The following is an 18,137-nucleotide window of genomic DNA, read 5'->3' as shown; positions in this document are numbered from 1 at the left end:
GTGGTTGATATAGGGCTAACCATTCAAGAATGATCCACTTACCTGAATGCCTGGGAGGCCTGGTAAACCTGGTCTTCCATCCTTGCCCGGAGTTCCTGCCAAGCCTGGGGTCCCCTGAGGACCAGGGTCACCTTTGTCCCCTGACATTTTTAATCCTCTACTGACAGTTGGTTCTCCTTTCTTTCCTTTGAGGCCAGTCTGACCTCTAGGTCCAAATAGCCCCTGACAATGAAACAAAAGACAATAATCGGGAGGCACAGCCTTCATAGCTTAGCAAAGATATGACCTAAAACAGGTACTTTGAGTATATTGTTGACACTCTTCTGGGCACGTGATTATGTTGCTGTTTTGGGTAATTACTTCACATTTTCTGTATCTTTTCTAAATTTTGAAATCTATGAGGACTGAGCTTTATATTAATCCCTGAGCAGCATCACCCAGTCAGGCATGAGGAAAGGAAGGAGGGAGACAAAGAGACTTTAGAGACCTTCTGGTCAGATTTCTTCATGGGACACATCAAAAGCCCATAGATTTGTTTTGGTTTTGTTCATTTTCTAAGTTGCTCTCAAATTGCTCCCTGTGAAATATTTTCCTTCATTTCCTCCAGCAACACAATTTCCAATTAGAGCTTAGACTTAAAAATGAGTGCCTGTAGCTTTTCCATTGTTGAGGGAGCTTCTTGTGTACCCGATTAACGCTGCAATTTGTGACTTGCCAAGGGTAAACAAGAATTGATTTGACTAACTGCACGAGTTTAAGCAAAAATCTCCCCGAGATTGTTGTCACAGATTTGTTTTACTCCTCTTCGTTTCATGTGTCTTAGGAGAGTGGTTGATAGGGAGCGAAGAACACTTGAAATCCTCCATTCCTCCCTCTGTGCCAAAGACCTTACGTAAGACTTACTGGCGTCCCTGCAGGACCAGACGCTCCCCTTGAGCCTGCATCTCCTCTAGTCCCCTTAAAACCCTGTAGACCAATGGGACCTTGTATCCCAGGCAGGCCTGGTTCCCCATGTGGTCCAATGTTGGGTGCACCACCTTCACAAGCACAAAAACCAGAGTCTCCTGAAGGAAAAACAGAACACATCAAATAAACTCATGGAAAAGAGTGGCTTAGTTAGCCTCCCTGGGGTGGAAATCAGACAGCTTTCAGAGACTCAGACCAAGCTCACTGCCATCAGAAGGCATCTGTGTTACTGAGTCTGTTTTTACTAGTCTGAGATGAGGTCCAGCTATTAGTGAGTCACATGCTGAGAACCATCAATTGCCACTTAAATAACTTGGAATCTAGAATCTAATTCTATACATGTACTTATGTATATACTTGATGATATGAGTTTCAGAGAAGTGCATTAAAAACAAAACAAAACAAAACAGTTCTCGTGTGCAGGTTGGCCTCAAACTCAAGTAGCTGAGGATGACCTTGAATTTCTGATCATTCTGCTTCTAGCAGGATTGATTACAAGTGTGCCACCATCCAGCTCAGTTACAGCAAAGCACTTTGGAAGATAGGCAAAGGAGTCATAAGTAGGCAACCTAACAATCTACAGAGATTGCATGAGCATAGTCTCCAGAGTGAGAAGTGACAAATATGGGTGGCTGCATTCCCCTATGATTCCGAAGGATCTCTTCTTACTCTTAGAAAACTGAGATCTTGGAAATGCTGAGAGAATTGCCTGTTCTTCAGATTAGTAAATAAAAACTGAGCACAAATGCTCTGAAATCCTAAGCAAGGGAGATTTTCGATTTTTTTCATATTAGGAATGATGATCTGGGAAAGTCTATGTAAATATTTCAAATTCCAAAGACTACTAATTTCTGAAGCATTTCTGATCCCAAGCATTTTGAATAGGCATAGTCAATTTGGATAAACCACTTGTGATACTGGTTTATAAGGCAGCTTGCCGGGACTCTATTCACTTTATTGGAGCCAGGTGGCTTTTTCTATGCCTCAGGTCTTAACCTACATAGAGTCCTCATGTTAATGGTGTTGGGAAGCAGTGTTTAGCTAAAGTCTTGCAAATTGGGATTAGAGGTGATGGTCAGCATCCTGAGATGCTAACAATAGCTTCAGTAGGCTTGAGGGGTGGAAAGAGTGGCCCATAAGCCTTTTTTTTTTGTCCTGTGTGACCTCCATTGCCAGCTTCATTCTGAGAGCCCTAATTAGAGCACTTCTAACGGTCCTATACCCTAACCTCTCAAGAGGTTACATTCAGATTCCCAAGGCTATTGTTGTGATAGATCCCTTTAAAGCCTCTCTAGGGATTTTGTGTGTGTGTGGGGGGGGTGGGGTGGGAGGAGACAAACAAAATGACCTTTTACTCCTTTAAGGCCTTGATGTCCTTTTGGACCTTGTTCTCCTTGGAGACCAGGGAACCCAGGCTCTATGGTGGACAGATGTCCGGTCTCAAATGTGCGACCTGCAGAGTTTAAGAGAACCCAAAAGATTAGAGGTTGATGTAAGCCTAAGGACTCACCTTAATCTTGAAGTCTTGGGTCCTTGAAGCTCAACACACAGAGTAGAGTAGGAGGAAAAAAAAATCCCTGCCTAAGATTCCTGCCAAGTCTGCAGGGAAGAACTCTCATTTGGCTTCATTCACTCTACTAGCAGAATGATGACTGTTATGTTCCACACACTGTAGTAGATTCTGGGTACTCAGAGATGAACAAAGTAACTCAATAACTCAGCAGTGCCAGTCTCTATCCCAGAAAGTTTCCTCTGGGAAAAAGAGGGAGCAGGTGCCAGCAGTAGTTGTCAGAGGATTAGACTGCAAAGAAACTGGGCAATACTTCTAGCCTTTCTCTCACAACCCAGAATCCCATCTATGTAGATAAGCATATTTATGCATATTTTATCTCTATCTATCTATCTATCTATCTATCTATCTATCTATCTATCTATCTATCTATCTATTTCATTCTGGGAATAGAACTCATTGCTTTGCACATGCCAAGAAAACCCTATCAAACATCTAGCGTCATGAAGGATTTTAGCAGACACCTTGAGGATCTAGGCATAGCTTCTCCTCCTTCAGATTCTCAGCCCACCTACCTGTAACTCTGTTGAGTACAGCAAACCCAGAAAATCCAGTTCTGCTTCCCTAGAACCTGGTAAGCCAAAGTCCTGGTGGTGAGGGAGGTATGTAGGGATGGGTAGAGAGTGGCGCAGGGGGTGCTGTGGGCACTAAGAGCTGTGTAGGACAGAAGGATGATGAGTACAGAAGCTAGTGCTTGCTCGCTCATCAGGGTGCTACCTTGGTCATCTTGTAACCAAATGCACACAGTGCTATTGCTGTCAGTAAAGGTGGAGCCAACACAGATGAAGTAGGACTTCTCATTGCTGCCTGTGGTGGTTGGAATAAGCTTGGCCCGTGGGAAATGACACTATAGTAAGAGGTGTGGCCTTGTTGGAAGAAGTGTGTCACTGTGTAGGTGGCTTTGAGATCCTATGCTCAGGTTCCACCCTATGCAAAAAAATACCCTCCTTCTAAGCTGCCCGTCAGACAGTCCTTTCCTGGCTGCAGTTGGATCAGGTTGCAGAACTCTGGGCTTCTTCTCTAGCACCATGTCTGGAGGGGTGCTGCCATTCTTCCTTGCATTATGATAATGGACTAAACCTCTAATTGATACACTGCCCCACTGCAATTAGCTATCATGGCTGAACTGTTTCTCCTGTGAGGAAACCCCTAAAAATCAGAGTGGTTCTAGATCATAACTGTCTCAAAATTTTTTTAAAAGAAGGAATAACTTACTAGGTGGGCCTGATGGGCCTGGCAGGCCTGGTAAACCTGGTAAACCAACCCTGCCAGGTAGGCCAGCTTCTCCAAAGGTGGTACGTCCTGAGTTTCCTTGGTCTCCTTTCAGGCCTGGAAATCCCTGAGGCCCTAGGGCACCTGGAAGACCTGGAAGGATAAGCCCACACAAAAATGCTCACCATAGCATCCTACTATTTGGGTAGATTCTGATCAGCAGTGTTTACAAAAGAACACAAGGGAAGAATTTGCGAAATCAATTGCTCTTCTCTTTCATGAGAGTTAGGAAAGTTTTGGGGGATCAGTTAGCCTAGCTGCCTGAGAAACTGTGGTTGTTAACATATGAGGGAAAGCTACGTTTCCAGTCTCTCACTGTTCCATTTGTTCTACTTCTGTGCTGGGTCCAGCTGGGTCTCCTATCAATGGCTGCCTTAGAAACACAAATATCCTTACAGGAGCTCCTCTCCAAGGAATTTAGAGACTAGTGATGTTAATAGATCCACATCTGAGGGTTTAGACTAGGGACAGCTCTGTCTTCTAAATTCTGGCATGCTCTTTCTCTGCCATATGGAATGGCTTACAGCTCCTGCATTGTGTGGTTCAATGGTATCATTCATAGGATGCTGGGGGCATTTTGTGCTACAGCTAAGTCCACAGGAGGGTCTGGGTACAGACCTATCCTATCCTCTCCTATCCTATCTTATCTATCATCTATATATCTACTATCTATCATCTATCTACTATCTATCTATCTACCTATCTATCTAGTATATCATCCATATCTCTTTATTCTATCTGTCTCATGTTGAGAATAGAACCCATTGCTTTGCACATGCCAAGGAATTATCTTCAACTGAGCTATACCTTTAGCCCCCCCCCCCATGAAGGCTTTTAGTAGCCACCTTGAGGATTCATGCATGGCCAGCTTCTCGTCTGTTAAAAACTCTTGGCAAGTATAAGATTGGATGATATATCCAGTGAAGAGTGAGAGGGCTTCAACCACCCCACCCAGATCTCTAGTTACTTCCAGCCTCAATGGCACTCTGGAATTGTCTTTCCATCTGTGATCCTCATTTATCTAAAGGGAAGCTGCTTACCTAGGCCCTCTCTACACATACACTAGCTTTGAGCTAGTCATGGGAGAATTTACTGACCAATCTATCTTTCTTTTGACCTTGGCTAGACATATTATTGGATTCCCAGTTATAGAGGAAGATGCTAGGATTTAGAGTACAGACTGTTCAATGCAGAGAGTGGACTAGTCTGTTTCACCTGTTAATGATGGGAGGCCAGGGGTTCCAGAAGGGCCACGTTGGCCTTGGACGCCTTCATCTCCTCTAAGGCCTGGAAGGCCCAGCACACCAGGGTCTCCAGGATAACCTGACATTACAGTGAAAAAAAGGAGTAAATAGTGGATCACACTTGCTGCAAAATGCCTGATAAGAGATGCTAATGGTCTTAATTGACCAGAGAGAAGGCTCTGATACTATTTTACTTTTTAACTGGATCTCATAGAATCCTTGAATTTACTTTCCTCCTGTTTCAGACTTCCAAGGTCTGGAATTACAAACACAAATCATCATAGCGAGTTACTATTAGTACCTCAAACCTGGTCTTGTTAGAGCCTTACTTTTCTGACAAGACCTAGAAAGTACTAGGAAGGTTCTTCTACTGTTGTTGCCTTAAATGTCTCCTGTTGAGGTTAAGATGGTTAGCAACACTTTTTACAGTATTGCCACAGGTTTCCTGGGAGTAGAGCTCACAAAGCTGTTATCAACATTGAGCATTTAGATCTTTGGTAGAGGCAGAAAGGAAGAGTAGACCATACCCAGTGACTAGGATAAGGACGCAAGAACAAACTTTCTAAGTATCATCCTTCTCAGGTCTCTTAGCAACTAGATCAGCAGCCTGCTTGGGATTATCTACATGAAACCCTGCATATTCTATAGTCTTAGGCTAAAGGCAACCCAGCTGAAGAGGATATCAATCCTTCTCTAAGCATTTAAGCATTACCAGGAGAACATTTCTGCCAACTTAATCCAGGCTTAGGAAAGTCCAAAATCTCGTCTTGATGGATCAACACACACACACACACACACACACACACACACACACACACACACACACACAGGCTTGACTTGGCTTGTCTGCTTAAGAATTTGGAATCCCATTCATTCAGTAAATTCAGGACCTGTGAGTGGCCCTTGATACTGTCAGAAATCCAGTAAATCCAGTGGCTGACAATGTATCTTTTCAACAATTCTAGGAGATACAGAATTGAACACTTTCTCTTTTCTTCTCCAATCAAATCAACAAAGAATTGCACCTGAGATCACAGCGCCATCTGCATCAGTGAAACTGTCTGGGCCTCGCACACCAATGTCTCCCTTTTCACCCTGAAAACATTAAATAAATTGAACACAAAAGATGTCTTGACTCCATCACCTAAAATCTACTTGCCTTCAAAGCAAGACCCCAGAAAAGTAGAAAGTCCTTTGCTCCTTGACTCCTGATTTCCAGAGGTTAACTTCTAAGAACAATAAATCAAAGATGAAGGTAACATAAGGTAGCCAGATCTGCAAATTTGATCTGCAAATTTGCCAAGAACTAGGGCACTCAATTTTGTTTTGCAATACCACTACAAGACAGTCTGTTTCTGGACCTGGGAAATGTATATCACAACACAGATAACATAGCTAAGGAGAAAACTGAATTTCAATCTTTTTCTTCTGCTCTCAGCAGGCCCAAGATTCTACCCTTGTTTGAATAATGGCAAGGGAAGTCGAAAGAGTCCTAATCTCCACAGATAATACACAGATAATACAGACTCGGCAACTAAAATCTTATTCAGAGAAATATCCAGAGTGGGTGTTAAGGTAAGCAAAAATGCCAAGTGTTGGTAACATCTGGGGAATGGTTATCAGGTTTATGCATGGGATATATGCATTTCTTAAGAAAATAAGATGACGTGTAAAACAATCAAGATATTAAAAATACTCTATTTCATAAGTAGGCATTTATAGGAGGAATCACTCATTTTTCCACTTCTCAACTCTGGGAGTTGTACTTCCCAATGATATTACCTTAATTCCTGGGAACCCCTTAATCCCAGGAAAACCTGAAGTCCCCTTCTTTCCCTGTAATAGAAACATAGGTATTACTAAGTCCACATAAAGTACATAATGTCTGCTGGCCTGTGGTTTGGGCCAGGGCAATCTGTACAGGGATTTCTCAGTCATTCAGAGTATGTACAGCTTTGTAAATTTCTCCAGATGACAATATAGCATTTGGTAGTCAACTTGCATATTAAAGTGCATAAGAGTCAATGGAGTGTAGATACAAGCAGGCTAGCCTTGCTAGCCCTTGATAACATGCTACCATACATTACTGCACTATGGCATGGCAAAACAGAAAATGTAACCTAACAGTGGTTATCTATCCTTTTGGGTGAAAACAACAAAACAACAACAAAAAAGAGAGTCCCTAGAATTATAAAATTATGTTATTAAAGATTGGATGATTTGCATTATTAGCAATATTTCCATTTGGCCATGTTAAGGAAAGCAAAATGACCTTTTGATTAGATTTTGTATATCAAGGCTTTATGGATGTTACTCAAAATACCTGTCTCCCTGGATGACCTTGTATTCCTTCTGAACCCATGGGACCCTGTAAATGGAAGAACCACACCTTAGAAAGATGAATAGATCAAACTAGGGAACAAAACCTGCCAGGCTCACACAACAAAGTTATGCATAGTAACTAAACCTAGGTAAGAAAATCGTCCTAGACTTGGCTTAATGACTTCTCTCTAAGCATTAATTTACTAGGATGAATAGCTTCATGGAACATCTTTAAAGAGCTAAGTAAACAGAAATATCAGAAGGCCCTTAGTAGAAGGATTGGATGGTATTATACTTAGCTGTATCAGTTCCAAGTCAGAGAATTCTAAATAGAGTATCAGGCGACCTCTTGTCTGCTACCACAAACATATTCTCTGTTGGTGGTTATGAGTTTTTCAAGACAAAAGATAAGGGATAGTAGATAAAGAAATGGCAGAGCAATGAGGTATTGCTAAATACTGAAAGAGACTTAATATCCTCTTAGACAAAATAAAAGCACAATTTTCTACAACATGCTTATGTAAAATAAAAGGTGACCAATTTCTTATAATCCAAGGTATCAGTTTCTGAGAGCTAAAAATCAGAAGGAATGATAATTATGTCTCCACTCAAAATAAGATAAATTTTAGAAAGTGCTGACTCCAAACATTATTCACTGTGTTCTAGAAGTTTCCAGATTTGTTTATGTCCTATAAAGATTACACTTGGCTCTCTTCTATTCCTGTTCTACTTCTTGCCTATATTCTCTTAGAGCATAATAGAATAAAAGCAAGAAAACATATGCATCATTATTTAGCTCAGAAGAAAATTATATGTGAATGTCAGAAGTGTAAGTAGGCTATGTAGCCACCTAGGTGTAGTGGTTACACCATTCCTTATTCAAGGAAGCCATTCAGTCAAGAGAATGGGGATAAGTGGAGAGGCAAGCCTGCCAGAAAGTTGAGAAGAGAAATAAAAGAATCTTAGCTAGCCATCAAGTTACAGAAGCAAAGGACCAAACAAGAAATAATACGAAGACAAGAAAGTGCTACATCGCTTTCAAAAAAGAAAAGAAACAGATTAGGGGACTTGACAAACACAGGCAAATGACACTGGGTTCATACCCTAGGTCCTGGCAAACCAAGGATCCCCCTTTCTCCTTTTTCTCCAGTAGATCCAAATTCCTGAAGGAAAAGAGAAGTCACAAATTATAACACTCATTTTCTCATTGGGATGGTGTGGTGGCATATACTTGTAATTCCAGCTCTTTGGAGGCAAAGGAAGAAAGATTGTGAGATGGCAAAAGAAGAATCTGAGGCCAGCTTGGGCTACATTGTGAATGCCAGGTCAGCCAAAGCTACTTAGCAAGACTGTATCTCAATCAAACAACCAATGAATCAATTAGTCAATCAATCAATCAATCACTTCCTCACTGGTTGACTGGTTCCATTCAAAGGAAGGAGGCAACTTCAAGCTAGCTCGACTGATTCCTTAGGGATTGCTCTATGTTTTTTAGACTATTCATTGAATGCTACCATGTGCTTCTAGAAGTAACTCATTTTTCTCTAAAACACGGTTGCATGCTCTTGTAGCATCATGAGCTAACAGAAAGGGAATAAAAAAACATGCCTAAACACCCACACTGATTTTACAGACCAGGAAAGTAACTTCCAGAAAGGATAAGAATCAATGAGAAAGCTGTGTCTTCTATGACTCCAGAGCCCTTTCTATGAGAAGCAGCTGCATTTTGCCATCTAGGAACTTGACTCTGACAAAACAATGGAAGATTGTCTAAACGTTTGGGAATCTCTACTAGAAGGAAGACATTTACATACAAGAACTACAGCATCTTTTTCCATGGGAAAGCTATAGTTCAATCAATAGCTCCTTACTGGTACTGTTAAGTACCTTGTCACATCCTAGGAGTAAACCAAAGGGGCTTGTTAAGTGGTAATTAGTTCGTTTTGCGTTGCTTACAATATCTGAGGGCTTACAGCCATGGATTTCATTTGTGGGCTTCCTAGAGACAAACAGGAAATTTAAGAAGCAGACTGAAAAAGAACCTTGTCAAGTCTGGGTCCAGAGCCAACATCTAGGCCCCCAAGTTATAGAAATAGTCATTACCAAAGTGAATAAAGTGTTTCATGGGAAACTTAAATCATTTGTGGGCTGTTTAAAATTAAGTTGTTTGCAGGCTGTTTAAAATTATACTTATTGGAGCATAGATTTTTATCAAGAAGCATTTATTCCCATTTTAAGAGTAAAGGAGGAAGCTGGGCGTGGTGGCACACGCCTTTGATCCCAGCACTCAGGAGGCAGAGGCAGGTGCATTTCTGAATTTGAGGCCAGCCTGGTCTACAGAGTGAGTTCCAGGCCAGCCAGGGCTATACAGAGAAACTCTGTCTCGAAAAACAAAAACAAAAACAAAAACAAAAACAAAAACAAAAGTAAAGGAGGAAATATAGCTTTCTCAACTATAAGCTTGTCAAAAGATGCTAACTGTTGATGTGGCATATCTCTCATTTTCCCCTTGGTGTCACCTGACTCAGCTGGTATGAGGACACATCTGTACCTTTTCCTACTTTTTAAATAATCTGTGTATTACTACAAGTACTGCAACCTGGATGAATATTCCTGTGTCTCCTTGTAGATGTGGGAGTTAAAAAAATCAATTGTGGGTCTTCTATTGCCTCTTCATTGAGGGGAGGGTATCTTTGAGGGGTACAGTTCAAACAGGGCTTTGGTTACTACTTTTCTTTTTCTTTCTCTGCCTTGACAGAGTTTAGCCCTTGTGATGGTTTGTATATGCTTGGCACAGAGAGTGGCACTATTAGGAGGTGTGGCCTTGTTAGAGGAGGTGTGTCACTGTGGACATGGGCTTAAGATCCTCATCCTAGCTGCCTAGAAGACAGTCTTTAAATAGCAGCCTTCAGATGAAGTTGTAGAACTCTCAGCTCCTTCTGCACCATGCCTGCCTGGATGCTGCCATGCTCCCGCCTCTGAACCCGAAAGCCAGTCCCAAGTAAACTGTCCTTATAAGAGTTGCCTTGGTCACGGTGTCTGTTGACATCAGTAAAACCCTAAGACAGTGCTCATACAGTGTCCAATTTAAAATAAATGTCACCCAGCACAGTCTGGACTCCCCAGATCCACCTTTTTGTTTGTTTGTTTTTTGGTTTTTTGAGACAGAGTTTCTCTGTATAGCCCTGGCTGGTCTGGCTGGCCTTGAACTCAGAAATTCGTCTGCCTCTGCCTCCCAAATGCTGGGATTAAAGGCATGCGCCACCACACCCAGCCACAAGAACAGGAAGTTGGATGAGTAGAAGGTGGGAATGCAGCTGGGAGGAGTTGGGGGAAGGGGATGAATGTGATCAAAATATATTCTACGAAATTCTCAAATGTTAAATAACAATATAATTTAAAAATGCAACTTCTTTGAAATCTTAGCCTCTTCCACCTCCATATTTCAAATCAGAAACCAAGCCAGGTATGATGGTGGCACCTGACCTTAATCCCAGCACTCAGGAGGCAGAGGCAGGCAGATGTGATTTGAGGCCAGCCTGGTCTACAGAACTAGTTCCAGGATGGCTCAGACTACACACACACAAAAAAACCTTGTCTTGAAAAACCTAAAAACTTGAAAAACAAAACAAAACAACAAACCCCCCAAAACAAAACAATCAAATTGGAAACCAACCTGTGTTGCCACCTAGTGAATTATGTCTAGTGGTCTCTAAGGTTGAATAATCCAATAACCTTCCCTGACCTGTCCAAAAATGTTGTGCTGCCCCAAACTCTTTAGTCACCAAGACTAAATGTAAGAAAGTCTTGTAAGTAGAAAACCTTCCTTATGGTCTTTCCTGTCTCCCTGTGAAGCATGTTATTGCCAACTGCACATGTGCAAAGTGGTCCAGTAAATACTTGGTGAATTAACTGCAATAGTGACACAAAGAATAAAACTATGGCAAATGGTAAACAACAACAACAACAATAACAACATACTTAGCAACTGTAACATGCCCTATCTGTTTTTCCCAGGAGTATAAATAGAAGGGGGTGTTTTACATCTTCAAAAAGTAGGGGAACCTGTACTTTTTCACCTTTTTGAGGTCCAGAGAATGTGAAAAATGAAAACAGGAAATCTCCCTCCCCTCTCTCCTTTTCATTTCTTTCCTTTCCCCCCTTTTTCTTTTCTTTCTTGTCTTCCTCTCTCTCTCCACTTTCTCTCTATATTAGAGCCAATAAAAGATAAATGACTTGGCAAGCTCCTGGGCCATGGTCTCAGCTTGCCTCCCAGCACAGGGAGGCACTGTTTAGAGACCCTGCTGAACAAGCTGTTCTAGATGGATATCCTGGGACCTGACCCTTTACTGTTGGCCTTGACTCAAACAGGCCCGCCACAGATTCCCCCATCCTCCTTCTCCTCCACAGCCCAGAAGACTTCTTAGTGCACTAGCTTAGCTTTCCAGACCCTCTGCCCCATCCCACCAGCTCCTGGTGCTGCTTTTTGTTTCTGAGGAGACTCAGAGAGCTCCATCTACTCAGGAATTCCCTCAGATCTACTGACGATTTAAACCCTCAGGATTTGACAGTTTCATCTCTGATCTCTCCCTGAACATTGCCATTCTAGCTTCCCCTATGTGTCTATAGTCCCTGAATAAAGGGCACTTGTGTATATAATTCTGACAACCTCCATGGAAGGACCTACAAGTGTGAGCATGCAGCTCGAGACAAGCGAGGTGAAGTGAGTGAAGCTGGGACAAAGCCAGAAAATTGGGGATTTTTTTTCTTTCTTAACCTCTGAGGGTGCAAGAGATAGAATATAAGGCATACATCTGTCAGATTGGGCATTTTTATCTCCTGCAAAGATTCCGGCTACAGTGGGAAGAAAGGGGGACTACTTTGGATTCCCAAGAGATTTCTGTCCTCCACAGGGCCTTGTTTTTCAGTAAGCATTGGTTATGGAAAGCTGGTGTGATGGAGGCTTTAGGTTTGAAAACCTCCTGAGAGTTCACATGTGCTTGCTTTCCTCTGGTAACTTTCCTGTTAGGTGTAGTAAGGCATTCACGAGCATCCACAGTAAGCAGGTAGATAGAATTACGAGTGAAGGCAGTTTATGATTTAGCTACTGTCACCCGCTGAATCCATGTAGTGGTGAGCTGAGAACCGCATCCTTGGTTTCTGTTCTATGCAATATGGTGTGATATGTAAAAAGAGGCATTTCTCAACTTTGATGCCTTTTTTGTTTTTTCCAGCTAGGCTTTCTGTTTTTCAACCAGAACTGTGAAACATTGAAAATACTGAGCTGAGAACAGTACTGTGATTTCTCATCACGGATTGTAGTCAGCCAGTCTCTTTTACAGGCATAAAGGGAATGCGTCCATACAGCGGTGGAGGAAATCCTCCCAGGTCTAAGTACAGAAAAGGGGAGGGAGGGAGCGTAAGTCAATGAATCCCAAATCCCAGAGCAGCAGAGACCATTAAATCTTTAGAGCCCAAACACCTCCTCTGGGTGACAATAGTGAACTGGACTGCAGGGGGCAGTATGGTATGAGAAAACAAATTCTAAACTGCCAGCATTCAACAATACTGAATGGAAACAGGGCCTGTACTTCTCCACCAGGTCCTCTGTGTGTATATTATGGTTTCTAGTTTAGCGAGTTTATATTTATGGGGTTTGTGAGTTTGTGAATGAGTGGATCTCTGTCTTGTGACGTATCATGAGCTCTTTTTCTGTGTTTTTTTTTTTTGTACAATTCCACTGTTTTCTTTTTGTTTGTTTTTTTTTTATTCTATTACATTTTATTATTATGTCTTAGAAGCCTGTTTGTTTTCTAATGGGAGACAAAAAGGGAATAGAAGCGGATGGGAAAGAATGTGGGGAGGAACTGGGAGGAGTGAAGGGAAGGGGAATTGTAATTAGGGCATATTATGTGAGAAAGAAATCCATTTCAGTAAAAGGAAAAAAAAGAATTGGCTAAAAATGATTAAGCAACACTTATTCATTCTGAGAAAAGAAAAAGAACAACAACTATGAAGCAAAAACAACAAAATTCAATACTGAGCAGCAGTCTCAGCTCTCTGAGTAAGTAGCTATGTGTCTCTGGAGACGGCCTTTCCCTGCTCAGGGAATGGTGTCCTCTACCGGACAAGAGGAGCCAACCTGGACTCACTCACTTACTTCCCAGGGATGGTGCCAGGTGACTAGAATCCATACAAAAATCTCCACAGAGACTAGTGCAATCCTTTTCTCCAAACCTCCTTGAAAAATGCCATGTGATACAAATATACTATCGTACTTGCAATTTTCCAGTAGCTGTATTTTAAAAAGGAAATAACGATTTTAATGGTTATCCAAATCCACAATAAATAGGAACTGTCTCAAATTACTCTTCCCCCACTGGTGTTTTTGAGATCCAGTGTGTATTCGATTACAGTACAAATAATCTTATTTTGAATGAGCCACCTTTTAAGAGCTCGGTAGCCATATATAGCTACAGATTATATCATTACACGGCAAAGCTTTGTAAAAAAAAAAAAAACAACAAAAAAAACCCTCTTCAACACAGTGCAATTTGGGCCTCAGAAAGAAGACTAGCTATAACCACTGCCGTATTGCACACATACAGAAAATATTTCAGCAGTTTTTCAAAGTTCCAGAGCTGGATGGAGTGTAAGGTGGGGTGTTCTACCTCCTACACCAAGGCACACTTTCTTTCTCATTCACTAGCTGCAAAACTGATTAAAATCAAGGGCGTAGAACAAATGATTCTCTATGCCCCTTTGTTTCTGTGGAGTAAGTAACAGGAACCCTGCTGGAAGCAATCTGTCCTACTGGCTCCTCTGGCTGTACTTCCTAATCCCTCAGTAAGACACCAAGTAGTTCAAAGTACTACCAGGAAGGACTAGAGTCCACAATTATTCCCAGTGTACAGGTAAGTGGGGATAGGTCTTGTTATCTTAGATTTTTCTACTTTTTTCTAGTCCCTAACCCAAATCTTTGAAAATTCTGTCAGCTTCTTCTGAACATATTTTGTGACATGTTAACAGATGACCAAATGTAATACTGTGGCCTTGTTTGGGTTCTCACATAAACAAGGAACCTGGAAACTAGATTTCTGCCTGCTCAGTTACTATTATAACTAATTGTCAAGTTTTCAAAAAGTCCTTATTTTTGAGAAATACGGAAGTGTTTATGATAAAACATGCTTCAGATGGACCATGTGCTGCTGCTGATTAGGGAAGCAAGGTAATGAGTACTCCAAATGATCATGATGCCATTGTCTTTGTATGTGTTTATCTTTCCCTCTTGCTGCCATTTCCATTGCTATTACCGTGGCCTGAGCTATTATCAGTCTTCTTTCTGAGGCCCAAATTGCACTGTGTTGAAGATTTTTTTTGTTGTTGTTTTTTTTACAAAGACAAAGACAAAGGAAGGAGGGATCCCTAGGACAGCTGTGGTTCTGCTTGAGACCCTGCCTCAATAAACAAAGTGAAGAGCCATCTATGAAGTTATCCAGTGTCATATTTGGGCTTCCACACATGTTTACATGAATGAATGTGCACATAAAAACAAAGGTGCATACACACACACACACACACACACACACACACACACACACAAATAGCTTCTCATGACACTCCAAATAAAAGCCACAATCGACTTCTGAAACGGGCTGTGACCTGACTCCAAAGTTTCCGCTTGTTTGTCGGCATCTTTCAGTTTGTCCTTTCCTTTCCACTTGGCTATTTAATTTTGATTTTTCAGGTATGGTCTTGCAGTGTAGCACATGGTTTCTTCAAAATCATGGTGATCCTTCTGCCTCAGCCTCCTAATTGATGGGACTATAGTTATATGCTACCATACTGGGTCTGACCACTCACCTTGCTGTGCCTCTGAAGTGCTGAGCAACTCAACCTCAGGTGTTGGTATTTATGGTACTCTCTAGCCTACAAACACTTTATATAATATTCACATGACCTGTTACTTCATATTATACAGTTCTCAGCTTATATAGGACTTCTTTCAGAGAGGCTCCTGTTGACCCCTCTCTCCCAAGTGTTTTCTCATCTAGACTCCATCACTGTAACCCTCTTCTATCTTTTTTTATTAGATATTTACATTTCAAATGTTGTCTCCTTTCCTGGTTTCCCCTTCGAAAACCCCCTATTCCTTCCCACCTCCCCCTGCTCCCCAACCCACCCACATTTGCTTCCTGGCCCTGGCATTCCCCTACATTGGGGCATGGAGCCTTCACAGGACCAAGGGCCTCTCCTCCCATTGATGACTGACAAGGCCATCCTCTGCTACATATGCAGCTGGAGCCGTGAGTCCCTCCATGTGTACTCTTTGGTTGGTGGTTTAGTCCCAAGGACCTCTGGGGGTACTGGTTAGTTCATATTGTTGTTCCTCCTATGGGGCTGCAAATCCCCTTCATCTTCTTGGCTCCTTTCTCTAGCTCCTTCATTGGGGACCCTGTGCTCAGTCCAGTGCTCTTCCATCTTTTATATATCACCATTGTATGAAGTTGTTTTTGCTTTGTTTTATTTTTTTTTGTGCCGGTGGGATTAGAACCCAGGGCCTGGGAATGCAAGGCAAACAGTATACAATGAGCCATGCCATGAACTCCTGCTTTTGTTATTGATTCATCTCGTTTTCCACATTATCAGTTTTCTATTAGAATGTAATCTCAAGGACAGAGAGGAACTTTTATTTAGTTGCTCTTGTAGCCTCTGAGTTCAGTAGAAAACCTGGCACATAGACGCCTCTGACAACATCTGTTGCATGCAAGCATCTAAGCTAGAAAGGCAGATCGGAAAGTAAAGATAGGATTACTCAGAAAAGATACTGTTTACTGAACATTTGATAAGTGTCAGCTGTGTACAAACTTTTCTCTAGTGTGGGTAATCTCATTTAATCTTCAGATATAGTCCATTGCTGTCCTCTTTTTGTAGACTAGGAAAATAAAGAGTCAGAAGTATTAAGAGATTCTTGACCCAGAAGTCAAGCCTAGGTCTGTTCTAACTCTAAAGTTTGGGCTGATGGCATCTAAAATAGCTTCACTGAGAGTTAAGCTAAACAGTCCCCAAGATCAGAAAACAAGGCTATTTCTTTCAAGGCCTTTGGTGAAGATGGTAACATTCATAGCAATAACCATGGGAGGAGATCTTCCTGGTAGGCATACTGTGCTTTTAATTTAATCAGACCCTGAATGCATATTTACAAAGTAAGACTTACCGGGACACCTGGAGGGCCACTCATTCCTGGGAAACCTGGAGGTCCTGGCTCACCCTGAAAAATTAATCAAAGGCTAATGAGTAGCCACAAAAAGCAAGAACATGAAGGATAGATGCTCATTCAAAGTACTTTGACTGCTCCAGTAGGGAGCCAGGAAGTGTGACTATCACACTACAGGACAGTGGTGTAGATCTATATGCTTGCTGGGATGCCTTAGTTTAGAAAGCTCCTTGGCATATGGAAATTTAATGACTAATACATAATTTCAACCTCCGGAGGAGGGAGGGGGGCTGGGAGATAGAAAAATGGTTAGCTGTTGCATTTCTGGTGGAAGAAGCTGCTTTAAAAATATAGGCTACAAAGAAGAGAATGACATCAAGCAGATGTTAAGAATCAAAATTTGGAAAGAGACATATAATATTCTAATGTCTCTCTCTCTCTGAACTGCTAATTTATCTTACATAGGCCATGGAAAAGTCCCCTATGGTTTAGGGATGGATTGAAGGGGTTAAAAAAATCCTCCTACATTAACACTTAGATTGGTCCCAAATCAAGAATTTTCCCAATATAAAGCTAGAGGGAACTGGGTTTGTTCACAAAAACAAAATTAAAGAAGTGAGACTTGATATGTTTCCATTTGGGCCCCTTCACTATGGAAATATAATCATAAAATTTAAAGGAAGCTCAGGAAGGAAGGAAGGGAATGCAGGCCCCTGAAAGATATCTGTGGCCTTCAGCAGACTAGCACCATTGAAAAGCAAACATCGACATAGTTTTATCCTAATGGACAGATTATGAAATATAACCTTAATCCTTGGTGGTTCAGGTAAGGCAAATTAGATCATCTACTGCTGCTTCTTAACAATATTCATGGTATTTAAAGTCAACTATTTTCCTCCAGTGCTCCATTACAACCATGTCCTTGTGCAAGCTCTCTACCACTGACTTATACTTAAGGCCTTAGACTAAATCTTTGATGGCAAATAACTTCTTTAACATGTAAACTCCAAAGGGAAGATTTATACTTAATGTATTTAGTAGACAATTTAAATACTGAGAGGTCTGGAATTTGTAGGAAAAAAAAAATCAAGTGTATAATGCCTGTTTAAAGTTATTTGCCAGATTAAAAATTGACTCAAAAAATAATTCCTACATGAATTGTCAGATACAAGTCACTAACATCTGTCTACACACCAGAAAAAAAAACCCTCAGAATTTTCATAATTCTTTCCATAAAGGACAGAAGAAAGCTGTTTTACCTTCCCTTCCAAAGAAAAACCCCTTACTCCTCTTTTGGAATTGGCTCAGGTTACTCTGAATATTAGACTTGAATTGAGTATTAGCAGGAAAGGGTCTGTTAATTTTTCCTAAAGTAAACATTTACTACCTTGGAACCTTTCTTTCCTTTGGGGAATCCCATGAATTCTAGTTCCCCAGTAGATGGAGGTGGTCCTGCAGGGCCAGGGAGGCCAACATCCCCCTGTAGAATCAAAGAGGCCATTGAATGAAGGATAATCATACAAATAATGTTCGCAAAAGCTTGTCT

At 41.4% G+C, this 18,137-nt stretch overlaps 1 protein-coding gene across 2 annotated transcripts in view; it reads right to left on the bottom strand.

Annotated features, from left to right (window-relative positions):
* The window catches only part of Col4a6 (collagen type IV alpha 6 chain), a 330,176-nt gene that overhangs the window by 38,197 nt on the left and 273,842 nt on the right, over window positions 1-18,137 (bottom strand). For both annotated transcript variants that reach the window (XM_029473623.2, XM_029473624.2), the window contains 11 exons: window positions 17,979-18,071; window positions 16,592-16,645; window positions 8,478-8,537; window positions 7,376-7,420; window positions 6,835-6,888; window positions 6,078-6,147; window positions 5,024-5,131; window positions 3,752-3,901; window positions 2,315-2,419; window positions 904-1,064; window positions 43-222 (listed from right to left, as the gene is read on the bottom strand). In XM_029473623.2, coding sequence (XP_029329483.1) covers window positions 43-222; window positions 904-1,064; window positions 2,315-2,419; window positions 3,752-3,901; window positions 5,024-5,131; window positions 6,078-6,147; window positions 6,835-6,888; window positions 7,376-7,420; window positions 8,478-8,537; window positions 16,592-16,645; window positions 17,979-18,071 — 1,080 coding nt within the window. The remainder of the gene's footprint in view (window positions 1-42; window positions 223-903; window positions 1,065-2,314; window positions 2,420-3,751; window positions 3,902-5,023; window positions 5,132-6,077; window positions 6,148-6,834; window positions 6,889-7,375; window positions 7,421-8,477; window positions 8,538-16,591; window positions 16,646-17,978; window positions 18,072-18,137) is intronic.

Source organism: Mus caroli, unplaced genomic scaffold (genome assembly GCF_978045245.1).
Source record: "Mus caroli unplaced genomic scaffold, Mus_caroli_1 scaffold_5, whole genome shotgun sequence".
In the NCBI taxonomy this organism is placed as follows: domain Eukaryota; kingdom Metazoa; phylum Chordata; class Mammalia; order Rodentia; family Muridae; genus Mus; species Mus caroli.
The sequence above is the reverse complement of the archived record's forward strand: the minus strand, read 5'-3'. Positions and strand labels throughout refer to the sequence as shown.